General features: G+C 42.3%; 3 protein-coding genes and 1 non-coding gene across 5 annotated transcripts; 2 read left to right on the top strand and 2 right to left on the bottom strand.

Moving 5' to 3' along the window:
• The first annotated feature begins 7,894 nt into the window (after window positions 1-7,894).
• On the top strand, window positions 7,895-16,363 carry LOC119355639 (gamma-tubulin complex component 2-like). Of its 2 annotated transcripts, XM_037622469.1 has the most exons (21): window positions 7,895-8,037; window positions 8,125-8,189; window positions 8,288-8,345; window positions 9,088-9,222; window positions 9,287-9,418; window positions 9,669-9,752; window positions 9,849-9,947; window positions 11,570-11,661; window positions 11,850-11,922; window positions 12,050-12,202; window positions 12,291-12,410; window positions 12,494-12,547; window positions 12,820-12,903; window positions 13,041-13,115; window positions 13,191-13,334; window positions 13,417-13,542; window positions 13,621-13,728; window positions 13,807-13,869; window positions 13,953-14,027; window positions 15,510-15,703; window positions 15,799-16,363. In XM_037622469.1, the coding sequence occupies exons 1-21, from the start codon at window positions 7,969-7,971 to the stop codon at window positions 15,923-15,925; spliced, it is 2,130 nt and encodes a 709-aa protein (XP_037478366.1). In that variant the 5' UTR covers window positions 7,895-7,968; the 3' UTR covers window positions 15,926-16,363. The 2 variants fall into 2 exon arrangements, with proteins under 2 accessions (XP_037478366.1, XP_037478365.1); XM_037622468.1 differs by having other exon boundaries at window positions 7,926-8,189.
• A 782-nt stretch (window positions 16,364-17,145) lies between these two features.
• On the top strand, window positions 17,146-19,718 carry LOC119355640. The gene is made up of 3 exons (XM_037622471.1): window positions 17,146-17,638; window positions 17,865-17,888; window positions 19,082-19,718. Exons 1-3 carry the CDS (start codon window positions 17,419-17,421, stop codon window positions 19,402-19,404), a joined length of 567 nt encoding a protein of 188 aa, XP_037478368.1. The 5' UTR covers window positions 17,146-17,418; the 3' UTR covers window positions 19,405-19,718.
• Window positions 19,719-20,184: 466 nt separating this feature from the next.
• Window positions 20,185-20,258, bottom strand: TRNAI-AAU. Its single transcript has one exon. It is a non-coding gene; the product is annotated as a tRNA-Ile (tRNA).
• Window positions 20,259-20,270: 12 nt separating this feature from the next.
• Window positions 20,271-21,512, bottom strand: LOC119359667 (heavy metal-associated isoprenylated plant protein 19-like). Its single transcript, XM_037625781.1, has 4 exons — window positions 21,315-21,512; window positions 20,992-21,063; window positions 20,765-20,846; window positions 20,271-20,676 (listed from the first exon to the last, which is right to left on the bottom strand). Exons 2-4 carry the CDS (start codon window positions 21,019-21,021, stop codon window positions 20,366-20,368), a joined length of 423 nt encoding a protein of 140 aa, XP_037481678.1. The 5' UTR covers window positions 21,022-21,063; window positions 21,315-21,512; the 3' UTR covers window positions 20,271-20,365.
• Between the last annotated feature and the right edge of the window lie 288 nt (window positions 21,513-21,800).

The raw sequence follows: 21,800 nt of genomic DNA on the forward strand, positions 1-21,800 counted from the left end.
GCCCTTCTTTCGCCGCAAGAAAGCCAATATCCAGATAAAAATTGTGACACAATTTCAGCCCAATCGGAGTTATGGATCTCCAGGAATTTAAGAAACAGTGAAAGGGTAGAATCAGGGAGTGCAGAAACAGAAGGAAACACAGAGAGAGATCCAATCTCGAAGGGGCTCTCGCCCCTCCACCGCCATGGAGGCCATGGACCAGAGGGGAAACCCTTCTCCCATCTAGGGGGAAGGTCAAGGAAGAAGAAGAAGAAGGGGGTCTCTCTCCCCCTCTCTCCCGGTGGCACCGGAACACCGCCGGGGCCATCATCGCGACAATGATCTGCACCAACAACTTCACTGCCGTCATCACCAACTCTCCCCCCCTCTATGCAGCAGTGTAAACCCTCTTTTACCCGCTGTAATATCTACTTAAACATGGTTCTCAACACTATATCTTATTTCCCAATGATGTATGGCTACCCTATGATGGTTGAGTAGATCCACTTTGTCCTATGGGTTAATTGATGATCATGATTGGTTTGAGTTGCATGTTTTATTATTGGTGCTATCCTATGGTGCTCTCCGTGTCGCGCAAGCGTGAGGGATCCCCGCTGTAGGGTTTGCAATATGTTCATGATTTTCTTATGGTGGTGGCGTGAGTGACAGAAGCATAGACCCGAGTAAGTAGGTTGTTTGCGTATGGGAGTAAAAGAGGACTTGATGCCTTATAATGCTATGGTTGGGTTTTACCTTAATGATCTTTAGTAGCTGCGGATGCTTGCTAGAGTTCCAATCATAAGTGCATATGATCTAAGAAGAGAAAGTATGTTAGCTTATGCCTCTCCCTCAAATAAAATTGCAATAATGATTACCGGTCTAGTTATCGATTGTCTAGGGACAAATAACTTTCTTGTGACAAAAAGCTCTCTACTGAAACTAACTTAGTTGTGTCTTTATTTAAACAGCCCCTAGCTTTTATTTATGTGCTCTTTATTATCTTGCAAACCTATCCAACAACACCTACAAAGTACTTCTAGTTTCATACTTGTTCTAGGTAAAGCGAACGTTAAGCGTGCGTAGAGTTGTATCTGTGAACGATAGACTTGAGGGAATCTGTGTTCTACCTTTAGCTCCTCGTTGTGTTCGACACTCCTACTTATCGAAAGAGGCTACAATTGATCCCCTATACTTGTGGGTTATCAAGACCTTTTTCTGGCGCCGTTGCCGGGGAGCAATAGCGTGGGGTGAATATCCTCATGTGTGCTTGTTTGCTTTATCACTAAGTGGATTTTATTTGCTGTACTAAGTTGTTCTCTGTCTTTAGTTATGGATATGGAACACGGAATACCAAAAAAAATAGATTTACTTGCTACTCATGGAGATGGGGGACCTCCTAAAACCCTCGATGCTCATTACGTGAAAGATATTATGCACTGCTTTAATAATCCTGAGAAAACCCCATTCAATTATATAATGGGAGAAACATTGGATCAATGTGAATACTTTAGGTATTACCGCTTGACTCAAAAAGGGAAACTATTATGGCAAATTTATATGTTGCATTGGTATGCTCGACAACTATGCTTGAGATATGATTATACTTGTTGCTCTAGGATGAAGGCTCCACACCTCCCCTTTTCATGCAAATTCAATGATAATGAAACCTTAGCTTCTTATGCTAATGGTATATATGATTACTATGATGTGGAACGAATAGAAGAATTTGTTGCTTTTAAGGGTGCGTGTGGAATTGGATCTTTGTTTAAAGAGTTTGAAGATTTTGATGATTCAGTTTATAGACCTAAAAATTTAGCTATCCTTAAATATTGCTATGAGAATTATAAATACAATTATGATATTGATGAATTTATTGAGAAAGTCTCCGTTGTCCGAGAAGAGACTAATATTTTGCAGGAGTCTATGGAAGAAGAAATTGATGAAACTATGAGCTCATTGGATGAAAAAGATGATGAGGAGAGCGAAGAACAAAAGGAGGAAGATCGGATTAGCTACCCGTGCCCACCTTCTAATGAGAGTAACTCTCCAACTCATACATTATTTAATGTCCCTTCGTTCTTACCGAAGGATGAATGCCATGATAATTGCTATGATCCTGTTGGTTTGTTTGAAATATCCCTTTTTGATGAACTTGATGCTTGCTATTCTTGTGGCTAAGATGCCAATATGAATTATGATTATGGAGATGAACTTGTTATTGTTCCTTATGTTAAACATGAAATTGTTGCTATTGCACCCACACATGATAGTCCTATTATCTTTTTGAATTCTCCAAACTAAACTATATCGAAGAAGTTTGCACTTATTAAGGATTATATTGATGGGTGGCCTTTTACCATTGTACATGATAATTTTGATGAATATAGTATGCATGTGCTTGCTGCTCCTACTTGCAATTATTATGAGAGATGAACTACATCTCCGCCTCTCTATGTTTCCAACACGATAAAATTGCAAGAAACTTCTTATGCTATGCATTGGCCTTTACTTGATGTGCATGAATTGTTCTTGTATGACATGCCGATGCATAGGAAGAGAGTTAGACTTCGTCATTGCTTGATATATGTTGCTTTGTGCTCACTGCTAAATGCCAAATCATTGCTATTTCAAATTGGCTTTGATATACCTTGGGATCCGGGTGGATTCATTACTTGAGCACCTTATGCCTAGCTTAATGGATTTAAAGAAAGCGCTGCCAGGGAGACAACCCGGAAGTTTTAGAGAGTCATTTATTTCTATTGAGTGCTTTTATAGAGTTTAGAAACAAAAAAAAATAAAGAGGGGAACCCAAAACTTTTCAAAAAGGAAAGTGAAAGTGAGGGAGCTCCTTGAACTTTGTTCATGCTCATGGAAACTTTGTGAATCTTGATTACAGAAACTTTTCAACAAAAATAATTATCCCCTTGTACAATTCCATTGTATTATAAAAATGATGTGCCCAGATTTGCCTTTAGGATGTTTACATTGCTTGTTGGTTTGTGCGGTGCAAAACTGAAACTTTGGCTGTAGTGCACGATTTTACATTTTTACTGGAACGTCAAACGGTTCTGAAACTTTTTTCACTGTCTTTCTATACAAATTGTTTATTTTTCCTATTTTTTCAGAAATTTTTTGGAGTACCAGAATTATGGTGAATGTTCAGATTACTACAGATTGTCCTGTTTAAGACAGATTCTGTTTTTGATGCATTGTTTGCGTGTTTTGATGAAACTATAGATTTATATCAGTGGATTAAGCCATAGAAAAGTTATATTACAGTAGCTACAATGCAAAAACAAAATATGAATTGGTTTGCAATAGTACTTAGAGTAGTGATTTGCTTTATTATACTAACAGATCTTACTGAACTTTCTGTTGAGTTTTGTGTGGATGAAGTGATCAAGGATCGAGGAGGTCTCGATATGAGGAGGAGGAGGAGAGGCAAGAGATCAAGCTTGGGGATGCCTAAGGCACCCCAAGTAAATATTCAAGGATACTCAAGAGTCTAAGCTTGGGGATGCCCCGGAAGGCATCCCATCTTTCTTCAACAAGTATCGGTATGTTTTTGGTTTTGTTCATGTGATATGTGCAAATCTTGGAGCGTCTTTTGCATTCAGTTTTCACTTTTCTTTGATGCACCATGCTGGTATGAGATAGTCCATGGTTGATTTATAGAATGCTCATTGCACTTCACTTATATCTTTTGAGAATGGCTTTATAGAATGCTTCATGTGCATCACATATATCATTTAAAGTTTGGATTGCATGTTTCCTTACACATAGAAAACCGCCATTTGTAGAATGCTCTTTTACTTCACTTATATCTGTTAGAGCGTGGGCATATCTTTTATAGAAAGAATTAAACTCTCTTGATTCACTTATATCTATTTAGAGAGATGACAGGAATTGGTCATTCACATGGTTAGTCATTAAATCCTACATAAAACTTGTAGATCACTGAATATGATATGTTTGATTCCTTGCAATAGCTTTGCGGTATAAAGATGGTGATATTAGAGTCATGCTAGTGGGTAGTTGTGGATTGTAAAAATACTTGTGTTGAAGTTTGTGATTCCCGTAGCATGCACGTACGATGAACCGTTATGTAACGAAGTTGGAGCATGAGGTATTTATTGATTGTCTTCCTTATGAGTAGCGGTCGAGGACGAGTGATGGTCTTTTCCTACCAATCTATCTCCCTAGGAGCATGCGCGTAGTACTTTGTTTCGATGACTAATAGATTTTTGCAATAAGTATGTGAGTTCTTTATGTCTAATGTTGAGTCCATGCATTATACACACTCTCACGCTTCCATCATTCCTAGCCTCTTCGGTACCGTGCATTGCCCTTTCTCACCTTGAGAGTCGGTGCAAACTTTGCCGGTGTATCCAAACCCCGTGATATGATACGCTCTATCACACATAAGCCTCCTTATATCTTCCTCAAAACAATCATCATACCTATCTATCATGGCATTTCCATAGCCATTCCGAGATATATTGCCATGCAACTTCCATCATCATCATATACATGACTTGATCATTTATTGTCATATTGCTTTGCATGATCGTAAGATAGCTAGCATGATGTTTTCATGGCTTGTCACTTTTTTGATTTCATTGCCACACTAGATCATTGCACATCTCGGTACACCGCCAGAGGCATTCATATAGAGTCATATTTTTGTTCTAGTATCGAGTTGTAATATTGAGTTGTAAGTAAATAAAAGTGTGATGATCATCATTATTAGAACATTGTCCCATGTGAGGTTATCAAAATAAAAGTGGACAGAGAAGCCCCCTCCCCCAAAGAGAGAGAGAGAGAGAGGGAGGGAGAGAGAGAGAGAGAGAAAGAGAGACCAAAGAAGCCTACAAAAAAGAAAAAAATGAGAGAAAAGAGAGAAGGGACAATGTTACTATCCTTTTACCACACTTGTGCTTTAGAGTAGTACCATGTTCTTCATATAAAGGGTCTCTTCAGTTATCACTTTCATATACTAGTGGGAATTTTCATTATAGAACTTGGCTTGTATATTCCAACGATGGGCTTCCTCAAGTGCCCTAGGTGTTCATGAGCAAGCAAGTTGGATGCACACCCACTTAGTTTTAGTTTGAGCTTTCATACACTTATAGCTCTAGTGCATCTGTTGCATGGCAATCCCTACTCCTTGCATCGACATCAATTGATGGGCATATCCATAGCCCGTTGATTAGCCACGTCGATGTGAGACTTTCTCCCTTTTTTGTCTTCTCCACACAACCTTCATCATCATATTCTATTCCACCTGTAGTGTTATATCCATGCCTCACGCTCATGTATTGCATGAAAGTTGAAAAGGTTTAAGAACATCAAAAGTATAAAACAATTGCTTGGCTTTTCATCGGGGTTGTGCATGATTTGAATATTTTGTGTGATGAAGATGGAGCATAGCGAGACTATATGATTTTGTAGGGATAACTTTCTTTGGCCATGTTATTTTGAAAAGACATGATTGCTTTATTAGTATGCTTGAAGTATTATTGTCTTAATGTCAAATGATAGACTATTCCTTTGAATCACTCGTGTCTTAATATTCATGCCATGATTAGATTACATCATCAAGATTATGCTAGGTAGCATTCCACATCAAAAATTATCTTTTTTATCATTTACCTACTCGAGGCGAGCATGAATTAAGCTTGGGGATGCTGATACGTCTCCGTCGTATCTATAATTTTTGATTGTTCCATGCCAATATTCTACAACTTTTACATACTTTTGGCAATTTTTATACTATTTTTGGGACTAACATATTGATCCAGTGCCTAGTGCTAGTTCCTATTTTTTTGCATGTTTTTTGTTTCGCAGAAAATCCATATCAAACGGGATAAAAACTTACGGAGATTTTTTTGGAATACATGTGAATTTTGGGAAGTGGAATCAACGCGAGACGATGCCCGAGGGGCCCGCGAGGGTGAGCACGACAGAGACCCGGAAGTACTACCGCAAAACCCGACACGAAAAATCGAGGCCCCAACCACGAGCAATAGTATGAGCGGGACTAGCAGCGGTACTACCGCTGCTGCCCGCGGTACTACCGCTTGCAACACTCCACCACTCCTTCAGTACACAAGATGGACAACTCCAAAGAGGCGGAAAGTGGCAATGGGTGCAAGATGTGAGTGTACGGTTTGATTCCACCCAAATCTTTCCGAAGCAGACCCCCTCTTGATAGTACGTTTTTCGCTATGACTCAAGTCCACCAAAAAGAAATGCAGGAAAGAAAACCGTCTTCACTTGAGACTCCGAGGGGCATGAATCATCTTGTGCCATATGCTTGAAAGTATGAATTGCTCAATGCACATGATTAGTTCGCAAACACATTGTCATCAATCCCCAAAAGCACTTAGGGAGAAATATGCCCTAACAGGGGGATTCGTGTAAATAGTAGTCGGATGTACTAATGAGAGTACGCACAAGGGTTTATATAGGTTCGAGCCCTCTTCGGTGGAGGTAACACCCTACTCCTGTGGCGCTCTTACCTCTTGCCATAAGGTACACAGGGTGAATGCTCCACCATCATCCCGGTGCTCCCCTCCCGGCTTATATAGAGTGCGCTAGGAGGGGCACATAATGAGCTGGTATTAATGCTATTCATGGGCACAGGCATGGCTGAATGTTCCAAGCTGTTACTGTTAGTAACTCCCGTATTTAACAAGATTATGTCATCGTTGGGTAACTGAAGTCATTAAGACATCATGGGTGTGAGGCATCCTAGGTAGCATCTAACTGTAAGACAAACCGGCTACCCCGTCTTCTTATAGATCGACTATAGGATCACCCATCAAGGGGTGTAGGATTCGACTGTAGGGTCTTGGTATGGTCCTGAGCCACCCCTCTGGTCTTTGATAGCCTGGACTTTATCTTCGGCGGGCCAATGGTGATAACCCTTGGCCCGTGATCTTTTGGGGCGTATCCTTGATGGGCTATGGCTCCCATACTAGGTCATTCGTATACTTGGGCCTACCCCGTATCTGTAACCTCGACAAGATGTAATTAAATTTTCCTCGGTATTTCACAATGGACCTCCTTGGCAGGGTTCAATATTGATCTCATATCTAAGTATAAGGCACTAGGACCAAATCCCCATGTGCCTTGGCAATCGCCAACCACTTCGCCTCCACTCGTTTGTCGCTTAGCTCATTTTATAGGGCACATATAGTTTGCTCGCCTTGTTTCTCCATGGAAAGGAGCATAGAGGAACCCTACTACCCCATGATCTTAAATTCAAGCGCCAAAGGAACACGTACCAAGACAATATTATATCGCCTTGACCACTTGCATCGAATCAGACTTGATATAATATTATTGCAACCTAGTATATTTGCTAAGATACCATTGCACAAATAAAAATAGTTCTTTTAGACACGACGCAATTTTTTCTAGAAATGAGGTGACCAAAGGAGGGAGACTATAATCCATCATGGTGTGTTTGGTTGCAAAGTTTTTCTTTTTGAAAGTATTTCAAGAACACCATAGTATCTTGAAAAACAATGTTTTCAAACACTTTGAGGTGTTTGGCTCTAGTTAAATTTGTATTTTTATAAATCACAGTATCCATATTTTTGGTATTTTGTAGTATTAAAAAGAGAGACAGAGATCCATTTTTTCTTTTAAAATCCGAGAAACGCAACAAACGCTCTCTCCAATGAAGTCTAAATACATTGCTATTATTTTTGTAAATAGTACCCCCTCTGGAAACTAATATAAGTCATTTTAGGTCATTAACTGATGTTTTCATAAACTATAGTATGCATTGTCATGGGATAAAAAACAGTAGTATCAGTCTTCTAAAAAAATTTGCTTCCAGAGTCTCAACCTTATGTGCCCTGCTTGCTTGACGGGCGTGTACCGTTGATTTCAAACAAACGGCCGGGATCTGTCCTAACTCGACTCTTCTTCCACACTTGTCCCCGTCGCCAGTCGCCACCGCTCCCCGCCCACCTCGAAATGGATCCCGCGCCGGCGACCCCTCGCTGGAACCTGGAGCGCCCCTACCTCACCGGACGCTTCCACCAGGTAAGCCCTTCCTCTTCCCAGCAATATCCAACCCGCCCCACCAGTATTGCTGCGCCGGCCTCACATCCTCCGCTCGTGCCCTGGCAGGAGGCGAAGGTGTACGCGGCGTCGCAGGCGCCCGGATCCAAGCCTTTCTCTCTCGACTCCTTCAGGTACGTATGGCGGATAAATTCGTGTCCTGTGGACGGTTGCCTCGTGGTTCTGTTTCCTCGGGTGGTCTCTGATGCCTGGAGTTGGTTTGAATCTGCAGCCGCGGTGCTGGCGGCGGCGCTGGGAGTGTCCTCGGATCGTACGCTGTTTCTGTGCAGGTAAGCGGAATTTTGAAAATTTCAACCGGCGAAATTGGAGCTTGGGTTTACTTGTATATGTTTGTGAACTGGAGCTAGGGTTTTGATTTTGAACTTGAGCTCAGTGATTCGGTAATTAGAAGGGTTTTGATTTTGAATTTGTGCTCAGTCATTTGGCAATTAGAAGGGTTTTGATGTGTTTTTTTGTTTTTATTTTTTACTAGTATGTGAACTTTAAATCTTTGTTAATCGCTGTTTGAGATTGTAGCCACTGTGCAGGGAGTTCCATTGAAGTATGGGATTTTGCTTTTTGAGATTTTCTACTTCATGAATTTCAGCAATTGATATGCTCTTCTTTTTCCAGTAATGCAACGATTCTTACTTAGGCATTATCATTATTATTTTTGGATTGGATGGCCAATCTGGTGTGGATTGAAAACAGTTTGGGATAGTCTCTTTTACAAATATGCAGTTTTTTTTAAAGGAAATATGCAGTTTCTGGTCGAATGTGGTTTCAGTTTTGCATTTAGAGCATATGGGTTCGTATGTTTGCGGTGCTTTAGGAAATGATGCACTAAATATAACGTTCACTGTGATAAGACCACAGAACATTGCTGAATTTCCACACCATTTCCGAAAATAGCCATCCGGAGAGGATTAACATCTGTACTTTCAGTTAGAAATGCTAAATTGATGGAGCTTTCGCAATCAACTGTGTTGCGTAACAACTTTATTAATTGTAACTGTCCTGATTGAAATGCAGGAGCTTTTAGTTATTGATGATTTGCTATCAGCTCTGGTGGGTATTGAGGGAAGATACATTTCGATTAAGAGAGTACGCGGAAAGGAGGGATATGTTGTCTTCCAGATTGATTCTTCAATGGACCTTGCACTCCAGGTAAGCTGTGACCATGCCAAAAAAGGGAGGATATATTTGGGTTTGGCTAATCTTGCTCTTGCAGGAGTTGACTCGCCGAATTTTCCCCTTATGTGAAGATTTTGTGCTAGCAAGCCAGTTTGTGGAGTCCAGGTCTCATTTCAAAAATGGTTTGGTCAACCATGCTCTAGCGGCTGCTCTAAGGGCATTCCTCCTGGTATAGTTCCTATCATGAGAGAGACAATTTAGATTTTTCCATGTGTACAACCTTTCTTCTATTTGGGAAAGTGGGAGAAGGAATATAGTGCTGACTGTATAATGTGTTGAGGGTTCATTCTTGTATTGAGATAATCCCACTGATAGGCATTAACCTTGTTACATTGTTCTCCACAGAGCTCTTTGACAGTATCGGTGCTTCTATGTGAATTTGGCACAACATTATTAAGTATAGTATTTTTTAATAACAGGATTATCAGGCAATGGTTGCTCAACTGGAGCATCAATTCCGTCTTGGAAGGCTCTCTGTTCAAGGATTATGGTTCTTTTGTCAGGTATTTCTTCTTTATCTGCATTTAACCAATTATTTGTAAACTTATCAGTGTCTGGTTACTGTTTTAAGCACTGTAAGTCCTGTGTTTCTTTCACAGCGGATGATGAGTTCATTGAATGCACTGGCTGTTCTAATAGAGAAGGCAATGTCCAATAATACCAGTGGTTCGGCGACACTTAATCTACTTCATAGTCAGGTAAATTTAGTGAAAGAGGTTTTTAGATCCTTGATAAGTACATTTCCCCTTTTCCTCCTAAATCTGAGCTAAACAGACCTGGCCAGCTCCTCTTTTGTTTCCCAGTGATAGAACAACTTGAGCTAAATATACCAGTGGTGCTTGAACTTGCCATGGATGTTCACTTTGGTGCCTAAACTTGAAAAATACACCAAACTAGTTCTAAAACTTGGCATGAACGTGCAAATACGGTGCCAATGTTGTCCGTAGATGTACCTTCGGGGATCCCTGTGCTAGCCACCAGAACCAACATGTTTTGTTGACAAAGAGAGTCCCTCAAGTATTATGTATTGAACAAAAAAACTCTTATGTGCTTAAATTGACTGCAGCCAGTGGCCCATGTTGGAAACATTTTTTTAAAATGTAAAAAGTATGTAAATAATAATCATAATAATAAAAGTTAGATTCAAATATTCATGTGTTATTAATATTTACCTCATGCTATGCAAATATCGGTGTGCACACAGAGTAAATATATAGAGGTATGCGATAAAAAAATTTACTTTTAGAAATATTAACTAATTATTTGGAAAATACTATTTTAAATATAACATATGAGTGTTTCAAACTGTTCATAAACAAACATTGAAAATAGACAGTCATGGATTATATTTAACAATGATATACAAATATATAAAATGTACAGTCATGAATAATATATATGAATTATAACAATGTTTGAATAATATAAATAATTCATTTATTTTAGATTACCATTTGTAAATATTCGTTCAATTATTCAAAATTTGAATAATTATTCACATATTTTCAATTTTTATATTTACAAATATTTTTAAACAATCATGTATTATATTCAAAAATGAATTTTCTAAATAATAAGTCAATATTTCTAAAACTTACAGGAACATTTTTTAGTAAGTTATTTTATTAAACTCCTCTATATATTTATTTTTTGTGCACACGGATATTTGTGTAGCATGGGGTAATTATTACTCACACATATTTGAATCTGCATTTTATTATTATGATTAGTACTAATATGCTTTTCACTTTTTTTTGAAAAAATAACGTGTGCAAAATGGGCCACTGGCTACAGCCAATTTATGGGCACAAGACTTTTATATAAAATACATATAAATGGAGTTGCCATTTTTATAACCAGTACATGTTTGGTAATAGTGGGTATCGCAACTAGCGAGCACACATCAGGTTGCTTGTTCGATTCCTGTCGCATTTTTTCATTCTTCATATTAATTTTTCTAATGTACTGACAGGTGGGTCCACTAGTTATAGAGTCAAGTAATAATTCTGTTTCCTAGCTACAATTGGGGCCTACGCCATGTCGGTGCCACATCATCCATATACGGCACTTTGCATCTACAGATGGGATTAGCACCGTATTTGCACGTTCGTGCCAAGTTTTAGAACCAGTTCGGTGTATTTTTCAAGTTCAGGCACTAAAGTGAACATCCATGACAAGTTAAAGCACCACTAGCGTATTTACCTCGAACAACTTCTATAGAACTAATCTTTTAAGGTTCAGTTCTTCATAGCTTGTTTAGCTTAGTCCACGCGATTATCTCTTTTACCATGTAATTTAATAATCCTATCTTTCTAATTAGGCAAAGGCGATGGCTGGCGATAGTGCTGTTCGGTCATTACTGGAGAAGATGACCGATTGTGCAAGTGCAGCATACCTCAGGATGTTGGAAAGGTTTGTGATGGTTCGTAACTACCTTTATCATTCAGTTTTAGGACTGAGGCACTTCCTCGATCCATAAAAATTCTATATTGGCTAGCTGTGTCTTATTTGGACTTTTAATATTGGGTGTTGCTTAGAAAAAATATTTTAGTAAGCTTGTTTGCAGCGTCATTAATTTCACTTTCTGATTATCATTTTAGATGGGTGTATGAGGGTGTCATAGATGACCCTTATGGTGAATTCTTCATTGCTGAAAACAAATCTCTGCAGAAGGTACTTATTGACTTGTAAAATTTTGGATCTACTTAACGTCCACTGTTCTCTGTATTTACCTAAAATGCTGGGCATATTTGTGTCTTAAGTTAATCAGGTGCTTTGCCTTCTTCTTTTATTTTGGTAGGAGAGTCTGACTCAAGATTATGATGCCAAATATTGGCAGCAACGGTACAGCCTAAAAGATGGCATCCCTAGTTTTCTCAATAATGTTGCTGCCACCATTCTGACAACAGGAAAGTATCTTAATGTTATGAGAGAATGTGGGCACAATGTTCAGGTACACATGATTATTCTTTGGTTGAATGATAGAGTATTATGTTATATTTGTGTTTACAAAATGCACTTATGTTGGATATTTTATTTAGGTTTCCCTGTCAGAAAACTCTAAGCTGACGAGCTTTGGTTCAAATCACCAATATCTTGAGTGCATCAAATCTGCTTATGATTTTGCAAGTGGTGAGCTCTTGACTCTAATGAAGGATAAGGTAACGACTGTTTGTAGGTAATATACTACTGCGTTTCACTCGCTTCTAAGGTCACTTGCTAAATTCAGTGTGCATATTTACAGTATGATCTCATTGGGAAACTGCGATCATTGAAGCGCTATCTACTTCTTGACCAAGTATGTGTAACATTTACTCTTCATAGTTTTGTGTTGTTACTATATATGAGTACTCATTGACTTACATCTGATGTACATCTACACCTGGGCTTTATGATTTTGAATATTATGTGCGTGTAGTCTGTTAAAATACAGAAAAACACATTCTTTGTGCATTCTGTTTTATGAATGCCTTAACAGTGAGAATGATTCATGTTGCCCAACTTGATTTTAAACATTCATGTTTATTTTTCTCGCACTAGTTATCTAATTTGTTTCCTTTAGTTTTGCAGGGTGATTTTTTGGTTCATTTTATGGATATTGCCCGAGAGGAGCTTACAAAGAAACCAGAAGATATATCCGTTGAAAAACTTCAGGTTCCTCTTGTGCTATGTTGTTGTCTCTTTGTTTCTCGTCATGGTGAAAACAGATTTTTGTCAGCTCTTGTCATGATAATTGATAAGCTAACTGTCCGCCATTGTGTTATTCTCTCTCTATTCATTATCTACACCAGTCTCTTGTTGACATCGCGTTGCGAAGTACAGCAGCTGCTTCCGATCCAAGTCATGAAGATTTGACTTGTTGCGTTGTAAGTCTATTATCCGAGTCTAGTCAAATCATACTGTATCCGTTGACTATCATATTCACATATTTTATGAAACAGGAAAGAAGTTCCCTGCTTAAAAAGCTGACAACCCTGAAAGACTTGGACTGTGCTTACTCTTCAGACAAGCTTGCTGCAGCTGATGTTGATCAGCCCATGACATTAAACATAACTGGCTTGGAAACGTTCTGCCTTGGCTACAAGGTTTTTGTTTGTATTTTCTTTAAGTATTTCTCATTGCATTTATCTTGTGATAGTGAAATGATATACCTGAACGATATTGCAGATTCCATGGCCACTATCTCTTGTAATTTCAAGGAAGGCTTTAACAAAGTATCAATTGATCTTTCGTCTATTGTTTCACTGCAAACATGTTAGTCGCCAATTGTGTCAAGCGTGGCAGATCCAACAAGTATGACATAACCTTATATCCATTAAGTCAGTTACATTATTATTTTTGTTTACATACTCATGTCAACCTCTCAAACAGGGGTTCCGGTCTGTCAAGATTCTAGGAACACCAATTCTACGGTCATCGATTCTTTGTCGCAGCATGCTCAAGTTTGTAAACAGCCTTCTACATTATCTAACTTTTGAGGTAAACCATCCATACCAGTTTCACCATACCTACTGTTACTGAAGGTGATAAAATTGTTAATTACTCCTTGGCCCTCAGGTTCTTGAACCAAACTGGCATTCAATGCATGGCCGCCTTCAAACTGCAAGGAGCATCGATGAGGTTTTAACCATGTCCTTATGATTAAGTTATCTGCACCGCCAACAGTGCAGATTACGTTAATTTTGCTGTGATGCTGATTGCAGGTCATCCAGATACACGATTTCTTCCTCCAGAAGTGTCTAAAGGAATGCTTGCTGTTGTTGCCTGAGCTCCTCATGGTCTGTCCTTGCTCTTTGTCTGTTTGTTCAAAATAATTAAAAGGAAATTACAGTTCAAAAGTAATTGTTACGCATCAATAACTGCAGTCCATTTTCTTCCTTTTAACTGTTGACGAACTATCTGTTTAATTCAATGACCCTTGTTGTCATGATCTTTACATGCTCGACCTGTAAAGAGTGAAGGCATCATGTGTCCTAACTTGAATGTTGTGAATCATCTACACGTGGCCAAAGTTCAACATTTAGCTCATATTCCATCAAAACGCCATGCTTATCTCATCCTTATTTTCCATTAAGGAGTCATAAGAGTTATAACTTTGGTTTGTCGGATGGGACTGAGGCCTTGTTTGTTTGGGCTTCGGCTTGCATAGAATCAGTTGTGGATTCACTGTGGTGGAAAAGCTGATTCGCTGAGGAATCAGCTGCAGTGAAGGTTAGCCGTTTGGCAAAGTAGCTGTGGGGTCGGCTTTGATCCGGTGAAAAGGCTGAAACGCCCCTAAAGTCCCGAGATGAGTGTAGGGAGGCCGGCGTGCTCACCCCAGCTGGCGCCATTGATACACGAGAAGATAGGTGACACGCTCCGGGAGGTAGGGATGCCGGCATGCTCCGGCGTTGGAGAGGTGTCCTGCTACTCGAGGTCCGGGAGGCCGGCTTTGGGTCAAGGTTGCAGAGGACAGAGGGGAGGTGGCAGACGACCGGAGTTGGGCCGAGGTGACAGGCAACCAGCGACCGACGTCCGGGAAAGGCGGTGAACGACTGAGAGGAGGATCCGTTGAGGTGACCCGTGTTGGGACGGCGGCGGCGGCGCCCGATGTGGCTAGAAAACCTAGCCTCGATCTGTTTCAGGACGGGGGCATCGAACGAGACGAGTACTCGATGGCTGCCTGCGGTGGCATTTTTGCCGTAATTACCGTGAAGTGCCAGGGGCGGGGTTGACGTGGGAACCAGCTTCGCTGCTGAAGTACCCCCATGGGTGCTTCAGCCCATTGCACTTCGAACAGCCCGAATCGGCTCTCGGCTTCGATTCCACAGCTGGCCTAATCTACGCGTTTGTTTCAGCTTCAGATTAATCCTATGAGAATCTGCCTTGTAAATCTGAAACAAACAGGGCCTGAGTTTTGCAAATTTATTAACCCGTGTGTTTCTTTTCAAACGTAGCTATAGTGCATAATCTGTTGGGAAAATGTAGCTACATATGGTGACATAGTTAAAAAAAGCGCGCCTAAGTGAGCGGTTAAGTGCGCCTAGGCTCTAGGCGATAGCAAAACGCCTAGCGCATAGCTGCGCTTAATCTGCGCATAATTGCGCATAAGCATGCGCTTTGGTCAGAAAAGCGCAAGGCGGTGGCAGAACGCACAATTAACGGCTTGCGCTTTTTTGAACTATGATATGGTCTCGAAACAATATTTTGAAGCGGGCACCATTTGGCATCGTGCTTGCCGTAAAAGCAACAACTTATTATCATTTATCTGTGATGTGCAGAAAGTTGAGAAGCTGAAAGCATTATGTCTCCAATACGCGACTTCCATCCAGCTCTTGATACCGTCCATCGAGGTCGCTGCTCCTGAGAGCAAATCGAAATCTGGGTCGTCGAGAGCAAGAGCCAAGAGATCACAGGACAGAGACGAGCAACTGAAACTAGCATCCGAGAACGTCGTGATGTCGCAGTCAATCCTGTATGTATCTCGATGTCCCAGTCAGTCAATTTTACAAAGTCTCGTTCCTACGCAGTTCAGGATTGTAACACACCATCTTGCCTTGTCTGCCGCAGGAAATTCGAGTCGGAGTTCAACGCGGAGCTCCAGAGCCTCGCTCCTACGCTGAGCAAGAGCTCACAGGCCGAACCGTACCTGACCCATCTCGCGCAGTGCATTCTCGGCGTCGGAATCGACCAGTGAGCTTCTTCAGGGGTTCCATGTTCAGATGGTTGCAAAGTTTGCATGTGTGGTTGTGTGCGTGTGCGATTCCGCGGCGTGGCAGTGCGCTTGCTGCCGTCGACGCCGGTGTGCGGTCTTGTGGGTGAGCTGGAAACTTGTAAAACATACAGAATTATGCTTCCACGTGGTGGATGTAGTCATGTAGATGCTTGGTTAGGCTTTAATTAGCTGGTGCTGTAGGCTGGTGTAACTGTTTGATTATACATACTCTGGTGGTGTGTTTGTGTGCTGCGATTCAGCATGCCAGGCTCTGTGCCTCAGGGACTGGCTCGTGTTGTTTGAGACGAGTCGCCGATGTAGTAAGCCTGCAGCTTCAAGAGCCTGGCTACGACTCAGAGGGTAAGCCTCATTTTTTTTTGAGGATCAGGGGAAGCCTCAATTGTGACCTGTGGTTTGTTCCGTCCATGTGTTGTGTGCGTGCGTGATGGGCCGAACTTTTTTCCCTTTTGTTTAATGATACTGTGATCGGCCAAACTGGGTACCACATGTTATGTTATCAAACGTCGTAATGATTGGTCTGGTACCTGCATCCCATTTCATGTGTAGAGAAGCACCACTGCAGACCAAATAATGCCTGTCGTGCATCACCACTAACACCCGCCTCGAAGCACCACTGCATCCACTTGGCAAGGAGCCCAGGGCTTCTTTGGTACTCTCTTTGTAAAGAAATATAATAACGTTTAGTTCACTAGAGTAGTAACCTAAACGCTCTTATATTTCTCTACGGAAGGGGTACAAAGGAATTCCATAGGATTTGAACTCTTAGGAATATGTCTTGTGATGATAGCTTTGATTCGCAGGATTGAAAACCTTAGGATTTTTTTTGTAGGATCCATTTGTATTATATTTTGAAGGAAAATTTTCATCCACTCAAACCTCTTTAAACAATTCCTTTTGTTTGTCCGACGATATCAGACACCCCTTCAAATCCTGTAGAGCACTATAGGACATGTCACTCATCCTGCATTTTTTCTATTCCTGTGTTTTCACTGCTTTTGAGAATCCTGCGCGGCCACGATGCGGGCGAAAGAGACGAAGCTGGCTTGCGACCTGACGTTTTCCCCGTACTTGTCAAAGTTTCGGGTCCATATCCACGCAGACGGAACACGCCGGTGGGACGATCTGAAGCCGGAAAGAGGCCGCAATCCAGCGCACGACGCCCCTTCTTTCACCGCCCGCACCGGTCGACGGCCGATCCCCTGAACCTTCACTGCCCACCCACCCGCAGTTAGCTCACTTCCCACTCACACACTCCTTCACTGCCCAGTACCCACCCCACTGCCATCGCCCCCACCACCGGTACTACCAGCAGGTCCAGCGCCACCATCGCCCTACGCCCCCACAGCAACACGAGAAAACCACCGCAAGCACGCGCCCCGCTCCGCCCCGAGACGCGACGGTGGAACCCGGCAGGCACGAGCACGGCGCGCGGGCACATAGCCCGAGCGCGCGCGATGGCAGTCGGAGGGCGGCGCGCGGCGGCGGCGGCGTGCGGGCGGTGGTGCCTGGTGATCCTCGCCGTGGCCTCCGCGCTCGGCGTCTCCGGGCCCGCGCTCTACTGGCGCTACAAGAAGGGCTTCTCCTCCGCCGCCGCGGCCGCCGTCTCCGCCCCCTCCTGCCCGCCCTGCACCTGCGACTGCCCGCCGCCGCTCTCCCTCCAGTCCATCGCGCCCGGTGAGAGCCCCCCTCTCTTCAGATCTCGCACCGACGCGCGGTTCTATGCATAACGAAAATGGGCCCATCGGTTGAGACTAGCGTTAACTAGGTGGATGCGGTTGCTTATGAGTGTCGACGGACTGAATACACTGCTAGCAATAGACAATTTATATTGTACATATATGCTTTTAACTGGATCGATAAAGTGATGTCTGACATGGTTTTGCATTTCCTTCCTTTGCAGGGCTCGTGAACTTCTCAATTTCAGGTTTGAGCTCCTTCTTCACAGTCCATTTAATAGAGGTTCAGTATTATCCAGTCTTCTCATTGTAATTTGTTGAGTGTGAACTGAAACAAGAGAGAGTATAGCTGACATCTGATGGAGAACGACGTCACTTGTGAAGTTCTGATCATGATATTTTCTATACCAGACAGTTCAACCTGCAACTTTAGAATTTCCTGGAATCTTATCACCCTCCGACACAATTTAGACGTCCAGGGTTGTTGACATGCCTGTCATTTTAATGGTGTTATTCTTCACAGTTCCTGTTGCCAAATTGTTTGAACAAAGTAGTGCCTGTCAGCAGTACTGAAGTTTTATAGTAACCAAAACATAAGTAATACTCTATGAAGTGTTAGGTAAAATATTATCCCCAGTTTGTTTTATGTTCATATATTGCTCTTTTAAACTACTGGCGAGTTAAGTATCAGGCTGGATATAGATCATTTTGCAGTTTCTGAAAGACTTGACTCTTAAGGACTTCAGCATGAAACCTGTGAGATTTGTCTAATGATAGACTCTATTGAATGACCTAGTGTATACTAGTATTTGCTAAATCAACCAAATATATTGAGAAAAACGTGTGTTTATATTTGCTCAGAGTTTTGATGCTTTTGTCGTATAGTAATGTGAACAATACACAAGAAAGGCTAATGATGCTGTTGTTCTTAATTTATGTTGGTATGCATCATATGCTCACAAGCTTAGGTCCAAATATTACTTCTTATGTACAATACCATCCAAATTCTTGGTTTGTCTCATAACACATTAACTTTTTGCAACCAAACATGGATTACTTCATGCTATTTCCAGTGGCACCTTAACATTAAAACCAAACATGGATTACTTCCTGTTATTTGTAGTAAGGGGTGATTACTCCCCTGCACTGGTTTTACGTGCCATGCAGCTTACAAATGCCGACAAAGTAATACATTTTTCTCAGTAGTATCTATCAACCACTTAAGAAACTAGCACTACACCTGCACATATGGCTTTCACCTACATAACTCATCGTTGATGGTACAATTACAAATGCTCTATAAGAGAAATTAGTGTAAACCATTTCCAGTATTGCTGCCCAAGTTCTTGTGAGCTGGAACTATCGTAAATTCCTTTTCACATGGTTATATCTGTTATGAGGCTGTGTTGACTGGAAAAATAATTTGAATTGAAAAATGCAGCTTGCGGCACAAATGACCCTGAGCGTACCAAGGAGATGGAGAAGCAGTTTGTTGATCTCCTCAACGAGGAACTCAAGTTGCAGCAGGTTGTAGCTGAGGAGCACATCCATCACATGAATGCCACACTTGTCGAAGCAAAAAGACAGGCTACCCTGTACCAGCGAGAGGCGGAGAAGTGTAACGCGGCCACAGAGACTTGTGAGGAAGCCAGGGAGAAGTCTGAGGGGGCAATCTCAAAGGAGAGGAAACTGACAGCACTGTGGGAACGCCGAGCTCGCGAATCGGGTTGGCAGGATTCTCGAGCCGCGACCGCCGCACGATAGCTTGGCAAGCAGTTTGCTTCTGCAGGTAAAAGTATTTGCAGCAGACGACATTTTTACCACACCGTCACCGAGCAACGTTAGCTGTAATGGTCCACGTGTAATGTTTGCCAGTGTATTATGAGTTGTCCCAGTTGAAGTATAGTTACTCTAGACACTGTAGATTCCTTATAAATGTAACTAGTATACATTGTTTAAGTATGCAAGCTTTATTGTAACGTATATTGAAGACATTCAGTGTAGTGTTGTGGCTGTAGATCAAAAGGCGGTTTCTGCCTTCGACGAAATTCAGTAATGCATCTGCAGTTTGATTCACAGTATCGAGCTTCAAGCTATTTTTACCAGCAGGCTCGTGGAGACAGATCTTGCTTTACTTTTGGTCTTTATTTTCATGGTGTTCAGCAAGATGATGCACATCTTCTTAGAGCTAGTGCTTGGTACCATCATATGTTCGGAATGTGCACTATTTCTGTTAGCATGGAGACACCTTCAGTTTTTCTTTTTTGACGGGTGGAGACACCTTAAGTTAGTACTGTTCAGTGCTTGTAGTTGGGAAATACCATTTGTTTTGGGTTGTGTTTATTCCAAGAGGAGCCCAACATTTTGCACCAGCATATGAACTGCTCAGAGAATAAAAGCTGCACCAGGCGAAAAGTAATGCTCCCTCCATCCCAAATGTGTAATCTTTTTATTTTACCAGCAGATTCATGGATAGGCCCGTGCAAAAAGAGTAAATGTCAGTTTGGAAAAAAAAATGCCCGTGGAAAACGAGTAAAAAAGTAGTGGCCCATACAGGTCTCGAACCTGTGACCTTCGCGTTATTAGCACGACGCTCTAACCAGCTGAGCTAATAGGCCAATTTGATATATGAAATGGTTATAGTACCTCACTACCTGTAAGTTAGGAGAACCAAGGAAGATATATACTACCGCCCCGAAATCAGATGCTGCTCTAGCATTACTCCCTACATGATCCTAGACGCTTCCGTGTTCTCGTCGTCGAAATAATGGAGGTCCCATCGCGGCGGCCTCTGGAACTCGTTGCCTAGAACGGCGTCCATGTCCGGCGCCGGACGGCCGTAACCGTAAGGAGCGTAAGCATCGTCGTCGGGCTCCTGCTTCTCTTCCTCCTGGTTTTCTTCTTCTGGGTCCGGAGGCAGAATCTCCGCCTTCTTCCCGGTCTTCTTCTTGAGCTTCCTCAGCACCTTCTCGGCCTTGAAATCCCCCGTCACCATCACCTTGTTCTCCTCCCTGTCCACCTCCACCGTCTCCACGCCTGCAACCATGGACGGTCATCAGACGTTTACTCCCCATAACATGAACAGGCGTGGAATTCAGCACTTAGTTCTTATTTTTAGTAGTACCATCGATTTTCTTGATGGTGCGGCGCACCGATCTTTCGCAGGCGTCGCAGTGCATGTATACCCTCACGTTCACCGTGACGCTCTGCACAGGGAACAGGTAGCAGGCGCTCCTCCGTGAGTGAACAGAACAGAGGAGGATCGTGTGTGGAAACGGAACTTGGAATGTGTAAATGAACATGGATTCAGATTCCTGCAAGTTCATTATTTGGGGGGTGAAAAATGCTTACATTCGCGGATGCAGCATTCTCCTCTCCCATGACGCCTACTGAAACTCCGGAGAACGCGATAAGCAGAACACCCTGAACAGATGCGGAACATGGGATGTAAGCGAGCGTGGTTCTGAATCAAGGTGGGCAGAACAGAAGGAGCGTCGACCGCATGTTCTAGCTTCGATAATTATGGTCTCAAACCAGGATTACGAGAAGCGCGTAGCGTTCTTATGATCCTGGGAAAGTGAGAAACGGGAAGGAAATGCAAAATCCCCAGCTGCATTGACGCATTGTGTTGCATGCAGAGCTTGCTCGGCATGCATGCGGAAAGCTCTTCTTACCCGGCTGTTTTGTTCATGTCGATTGCGTGTGCGCTATAGCTCCCCTCCTGGTACGGGCTCGAAGGACCTGCCAACGCTGTAATCGAATCTGAATCTCAAGGAAATCTCCAAGGGCAATTAGATGAGTGAACCTAGCTATGGGATGAAAACGGCCCCGAAAAAGGCAAAGCCGTTCTTGGCCATGACGCCTATGTAGGGAAGAAGAGAGGCAGGAGGAGAAGCTCTTCTTGGCCAGTTATAGGTCTCGGAAGGCAGAGGTTGATCGACCTGTTTGGGAAATCGTATTGACCACCAGCCAACCAGCCATGAGGGTGTTCATGAGAGGCGGGAATGCAGGGAAGAGGCTTGCTTCGGTGGTCCCCCCCCTCCCCCACAAAATGAAGAAGGGCATAATGGTCATACAGAAGAAACGTATACCCACCTCCTATCATACCGTATAGACCGACGTCCATATACCTTCAGGAATCCAAAAAAAAACGACCGCCA

The sequence above is a fragment of the Triticum dicoccoides genome, chromosome 2A, assembly GCF_002162155.2.
Source record: "Triticum dicoccoides isolate Atlit2015 ecotype Zavitan chromosome 2A, WEW_v2.0, whole genome shotgun sequence".
NCBI lineage: Eukaryota > Viridiplantae > Streptophyta > Magnoliopsida > Poales > Poaceae > Triticum > Triticum dicoccoides.

What these genes read in the sequence shown, in the direction of transcription:
- LOC119355639 (XM_037622468.1), top strand. Translation starts at nt 7,969, where the DNA reads ATGGATCCCGCGCCGGCGACCCCTCGCTGGAACCTGGAGCGCCCCTAC. An exon ending in TACCTCAGGATGTTGGAAAG is followed by an intron (nt 11,662 to 11,849) that starts GTTTGTGATGGT and finishes TTATCATTTTAG; the next exon opens with ATGGGTGTATGAGGGTGTCA. An exon ending in TACATTATCTAACTTTTGAG is followed by an intron (nt 13,729 to 13,806) that starts GTAAACCATCCA and finishes CTTGGCCCTCAG; the next exon opens with GTTCTTGAACCAAACTGGCA.
- LOC119355640 (XM_037622471.1), top strand. Translation starts at nt 17,419, where the DNA reads ATGGCAGTCGGAGGGCGGCGCGCGGCGGCGGCGGCGTGCGGGCGGTGG. An exon ending in CCTCCAGTCCATCGCGCCCG is followed by an intron (nt 17,639 to 17,864) that starts GTGAGAGCCCCC and finishes CTTCCTTTGCAG; the next exon opens with GGCTCGTGAACTTCTCAATT. An exon ending in CGTGAACTTCTCAATTTCAG is followed by an intron (nt 17,889 to 19,081) that starts GTTTGAGCTCCT and finishes TGAAAAATGCAG; the next exon opens with CTTGCGGCACAAATGACCCT.
- LOC119359667 (XM_037625781.1), bottom strand. Translation starts at nt 21,021, where the DNA reads ATGGGAGAGGAGAATGCTGCATCCGCGAAT. An exon ending in AGAATGCTGCATCCGCGAAT is followed by an intron (nt 20,847 to 20,991) that starts GTAAGCATTTTT and finishes TTCCCTGTGCAG; the next exon opens with AGCGTCACGGTGAACGTGAG. An exon ending in CACCATCAAGAAAATCGATG is followed by an intron (nt 20,677 to 20,764) that starts GTACTACTAAAA and finishes CCATGGTTGCAG; the next exon opens with GCGTGGAGACGGTGGAGGTG.